The 5,317-nt window shown below is 49.5% G+C and overlaps 1 protein-coding gene across 1 annotated transcript; it reads left to right on the top strand.

Annotated features, from left to right (window-relative positions):
- The first annotated feature begins 2,316 nt into the window (after window positions 1-2,316).
- On the top strand, window positions 2,317-4,342 carry ADRB2 (adrenoceptor beta 2). Its single transcript, XM_077769068.1, has one exon. The coding sequence runs from the start codon at window positions 2,522-2,524 to the stop codon at window positions 3,776-3,778; it is 1,257 nt and encodes a 418-aa protein (XP_077625194.1). The 5' UTR covers window positions 2,317-2,521; the 3' UTR covers window positions 3,779-4,342.
- The last annotated feature ends 975 nt before the right edge of the window (window positions 4,343-5,317 follow it).

Here is a 5,317-nt window from a genome sequence, read left to right as displayed (position 1 = left end):
TTTTGTCGTTGTTGTTATTATGGGAAGGCTAAACAATATGCTTATTTATTCCATAGCTTTACAAACAGGAAGGAGGTTTTAAATGGCTTAGTTCCACAATTTGGGCTAGATGTATATTTAAAGAAAGTGTGTTGCATAACAGACACAGCCTCTTCCTAAAATGCATTATACCAGAGCCAATTTTGGAAAACACAAATATGGGGTGGGTATATTTTGAAAACTATGGGAACATAATAGATCTTTAATTAATATTTGTGTCTTTTATGGGAAATATTTGCTTTTTAAGGCATCCATCTTGCAAAAACAATTTCTGGCTAGTAAAGGAAGCCAAAGGGGGCATGCAGGTTACAGTTCGTTTCTCAGCTTTTACTTCTACAGGAAACACCCAAGTTACATTTGTCCTAAGTATTTGATAGTTCAATTAGAGGAAACGAACAACACATTCTAAACCACTAAGTGATTTGTATATATTTCATTTATAACCCGTATTTGTGCGGCATATACATGTCCTAAAGCACTTACACATTTATCATTATATGCTCAGTTCGCACTCAGCCCAACAAAAGTGACTTCATTTCCCACTTAGAGATGGAAGAAATTAGCCTCCGTCTTTTTGACTTGTCTAAGCAAAGTGAGCTAGAAAGCGCCACAACGGGGCTTCTGGAATCTGAGTGTTCCAGTTCTGGTTATAACCCCTCTTGCCCAGCCTCCATTCCTCTCCGAGTGTAACCTGACAGTGCATCGGAAGGATTAAAGGACGAGTTCCAGGGTTAGAGTCAAGAAGACCTGGATTCACCTCCTGCCTCTGGCATTGCCTGGCCCTGTGCCCCTGGGCAAGCTCTTTTCTTCTTTGAGCCCCATTTGTGAATTAAGCTAAAAATAGTACTCTCCCCACCATGGGACTGTGGGAAGGATTAAATGGAATAATGCATGAAAAGTACACAGCAGAATGTTCCCTAAATGTTAGCCATTGTTATGTTATTATGTAATCTACAAAGTATGTTTGGTTACACTGCATGAAGTGTTTTCAGTCTTTCAAAGACGCTACTAAGACATGTGAAATCAAACCCTGAAAATTAATTTCCTTTTAACAGTAAAGTCATATGCCAGATGCAAAGGATAATATGTCCTGGACAAAGATCCTAGTCTGAAGACGTGGTCTGACTTGTTTTGTTTGTTTGTTTGTTTGTTTTGTTTTTTAAAGGAGAAATTATGTTTCCTGTGTTTTCAAAACTTTCTTAATGTTAACACACTCGAAGTGTCTGATCTAGATGAAATTGTCACTTCTAAAGTCAGAAACCGTGGAATAGTGGCAATTTCATATGGCTCAACCCTACAGATCAATAAACTGCCCAGCAGATGAGAGGATTTTTCTAGTTGCAATGGAATTGCTGAAGTTGAGGTTGAAAAGAAAATTATTCCAGGTTGAGCTCCTCTCCCTCCAGATAACAAGGGAGTGATGTCACATTTCCAAGAATTCCAAATTTAAGTGCGCAAACTTCTTCTCCCGGCCGCAAACACACACACACACACACACACACACAAGGGCATACCCCAGCTCCGGCTCCGAATGAAATCCAAAGGGCGACATTATGTCTCAATGCCTGCAAATTCCCAAGGAGGGCACCAAAAGTACTTGACAGTGAGTGTGCTGAGGAAATCAGGCAGCTGTTGAAGTCACCTCCTGTGGTCCTGCCAAATGTTTGAAAGGGAATGTGCCCTGAGCGTGTGTGTGTGCGTGCGTGTGCGTGTGTGTGTGCGTGTGTGTGTGTGTGTGTCGCGGGGAGAGGGTGCAAGAGCGAGGGGTCTGGAGTCCCTGGATGCGGACGCCCGCGTCTGTGGCGCTCTCCAAGTGAGCGTTCTGTGGTGTTTACTTCTTCCTGTGTGTGTGCCCGTGCCTTTGTGCCTCTGGGTGCTTCTGTGTCTGTTTCTTGGCTGCGTCTCTGTTGGACAGGGGTGACTGTGTGCCTGTGGGTTTCTGTGCGCGCGCGGGCGCGAGTGTGCCTGTGGGTGCGCTGGACGGGTGTGTCTCCGTGTCAGTGGCTGTGGTTCCGTATAAGCCTGAGCATGTCTGTCGGGGTGCATGTGTGCCTGTCGGTGCGTGTCCGGGTGGGCACTGTCGTCTCTGTTTCCGAATGTTNAGCCCCGGGAAGGGGCGGGAGAGGGGAGGGCGGGCGGGGCGGGGACGGGGCCTCGCCCCTTTGGGGCTGCCCGCCAGCCATTGGCGGAAAGTTGTCGCACGTCACCGCGAGGGCAGTTCCCTAAAGTCCTGTGCACATAACGGGCAGCGCGCAATCCCGGGCGGCTTCACCAGCGCGCAGGCTGGGTCCGACGCGCACGGGGAGCCCAGAGCAACCCACCAGCTGAGTGCAGGACGCGTCCCCGGCACAGCCACCCCACGGCCGCTGAATGAGGCTTCCGGGCGTCGGCTCGCTGCCCGCGGCGCCGCGCAGGAGGTCCGCCCGCTGAGGCGCGGCCGGTGCGCCGGCAGCCAGTGCACTCACCTGCCAGCCTGAGCGCCATGGGGCAGCCCGGGAACCGCAGCCTCTTCTTGCTGGCGCCCAACGGAAGCCACGCGCCGGACCAGGACGGCTCGCAGGAACGAGACGAGGCGTGGGTGGTGGGCATGGGCATCGTCATGTCGCTCATCGTCCTGGCTATCGTGTTTGGAAACGTTTTGGTCATCACGGCCATCGCCAAATTCGAGCGGCTGCAGACGGTCACCAACTACTTCATCACCTCCCTGGCCTGTGCTGACCTGGTCATGGGCCTGGCGGTGGTGCCTTTTGGGGCCAGCCACATCATCATGAAAATGTGGACCTTTGGCAACTTCTGGTGTGAGTTTTGGACTTCCATTGACGTGCTGTGCGTCACGGCCAGCATTGAGACCCTGTGCGTGATCGCAGTGGATCGCTACTTTGCCATCACGTCGCCCTTCAAGTACCAGAGCCTGCTGACCAAGAATAAGGCCCGGGTGGTCATTTTGATGGTGTGGATCGTGTCGGGCCTGACCTCCTTCTTGCCCATCCAGATGCACTGGTACCGGGCCACCCACCAGGAAGCCATCAACTGCTATGCCAAGGAGACCTGCTGTGACTTCTTCACGAACCAAGCTTATGCCATTGCCTCCTCCATTGTGTCCTTCTACTTACCCCTGGTGGTCATGGTCTTCGTCTACTCCAGGGTCTTCCAGGTGGCCCAACGGCAGCTCCAGAAGATCGACAAATCGGAAGGCCGCTTCCACGCCCAAAACCTCAGCCAAGTGGAGCAGGATGGGCGGAGTGGGCACGGACATCGCAGGGCCTCCAAGTTCTGCTTGAAGGAACACAAAGCCCTCAAAACTTTGGGCATCATCATGGGCACTTTCACCCTGTGCTGGCTGCCGTTCTTCATCGTCAACATAGTGCACGTGATCCAGGATAACCTCATCCCTAAGGAAGTTTACATCCTCCTCAACTGGGTGGGCTATGTCAACTCTGCCTTCAATCCCCTTATCTATTGCCGGAGCCCAGACTTCAGGATTGCCTTCCAGGAGCTCCTGTGCCTGCGCAGGTCTTCTCTGAAGGCCTATGGGAATGGCTACTCCAACAACAGTAACAGCAGAACGGACTATGTTGGGGAACAGAGCGGAGGTCCCCTGGGGCAGGAGAAAGACAGCGAAGTGCTGTGTGAGGACCCCCCAGGCACGGAAGACCTTGTGAACCCTCAAGGTACTGTGCCTAACGATAGCATTGATTCACAAGGGAGGAATGGTAGCACAAAGGACTCACTGCTGTAATGTGGGTTTTTCTACTTTTTATGAACCCCTCCCCCCAACAAAACACTAAATAGACTATTTAACTTGAGTGTAATAAACTTAGAATAAAACTGTATAGAGATGTGCAGGAGGAAGGACAGCCTTCTGCTTTTTTTTTTTTTTTAATTTTTTAAGCTGTAAAAAAAAAGAGAGAAAACATATTCGAGCGATTGTTTCTTGTACAGTTCAGTTCCCTTTTGCATGGAACGTGTAAGTTTGTGTCTGAAGGGCTTCAGTCCCAGAGGACCTGGGGCTGCTCTATTTTGATGACTTTTCCGTGGATCTACCTCATTGGCCAAGTATTAGGGGTAATATATATTGCTGCTAGTAATGTGTATCCGAAGGAATCCTTCCTTCCTGCACCCTTTTGCACTGGAGGACCTTGAGTATCTCAGACCTTTCAGCTGTGAACACGGACTCTCCCTCCCACCCCCGCTCCTCTTATTTGCTCAAACAGGGTGTCGTAGGCAGGGATTTGAGGGGCAGCTTCGGTTGTTTTCCTGAGCAAAGTCTAAAGTTTACAGTAAATAAATTGTTTGACCGTGACTTCATTGCACCTGTTTCTCTAAAACCCCTTGACTGGAGTGTGGTCGCCTCCCCCACTGGAAACCGCAGGTAACTCTTTGTATTAACTGCCCAGGGACTTAATATGGAATGATATGAGAATGCCCTGCACTGATTGCTTAACCCTTTCGTTTGCCTTTGAGTCTGCCGCCGCGAACCTGTAGCCTTCATAATCCAGCTCCTCAAAGCAGTTCTGCCTGCTGACAGCATAGCTCGTCTCGCTAGTCCTACGGTGATTATTCTGTGTTGTTACATGAGAAACACTGACTCACAGAAACAGAGTTACAGACATGTTTGGTCCCTCCAGGCGCCCTCACCACCCACTTGCTAGTTCTGATAGCAGCTTATGTTATATATTCGCTGCAATTCATAGTGGAGATCTTTGTACTCCACCAGGGTTCGGCATTTGAAAGATAAAGAAAGGAGTTCTTATGAAAAAGCTACTTGAACACAGCCGTGTATTCCAGAGCAAAGTGAGAGGGTATTGGTCGTAGGGAGAAAACTGGAAAACACTTAACCGATGAATACCTCATGACCCGGGAAACAGGATTTTAACCCCTTCTCCTTTTCTACTTCTGTCTCTTTGCCCCTCCTCTCCCTTTGGCCCCCCCTCGCTTCAGTATAAAGCAAGATTTCTCAGCCTTGGCACTACTAACATTTGGGGCCAGGTAGTTCTCAGTGGTGGGGGCCATCCGCTGCATTGTCAGCCATTCAACAGCCTCCCCGGCTTCTACCCATTAGATGCCAGGAGCACCTTCTGAATTGTGACTACCAAAAATGTCTCCGGAACTCTGCCAAATAGTCCTTGGTTGGGGTTAGATCACCCCAGGTTGAGATCTGCAGATATCAGCTTCACAAATCTAAATAGATTTTTAGATTCTGTCTAATGCAATTGCTTGATTTTGCAAAGCATCCAAGAGGGATTTTCCGTGGGTCACCCAGTTAGTAACAGACCCG

The sequence above is a fragment of the Crocuta crocuta genome, unplaced genomic scaffold, assembly GCF_008692635.1.
Source record: "Crocuta crocuta isolate KB4526 unplaced genomic scaffold, BGI_CrCroc_1.0 scaffold340, whole genome shotgun sequence".
NCBI lineage: Eukaryota > Metazoa > Chordata > Mammalia > Carnivora > Hyaenidae > Crocuta > Crocuta crocuta.
The sequence above is the reverse complement of the archived record's forward strand: the minus strand, read 5'-3'. Positions and strand labels throughout refer to the sequence as shown.

What these genes read in the sequence shown, in the direction of transcription:
- ADRB2 (XM_077769068.1), top strand. Translation starts at nt 2,522, where the DNA reads ATGGGGCAGCCCGGGAACCGCAGCCTCTTCTTGCTGGCGCCCAACGGA.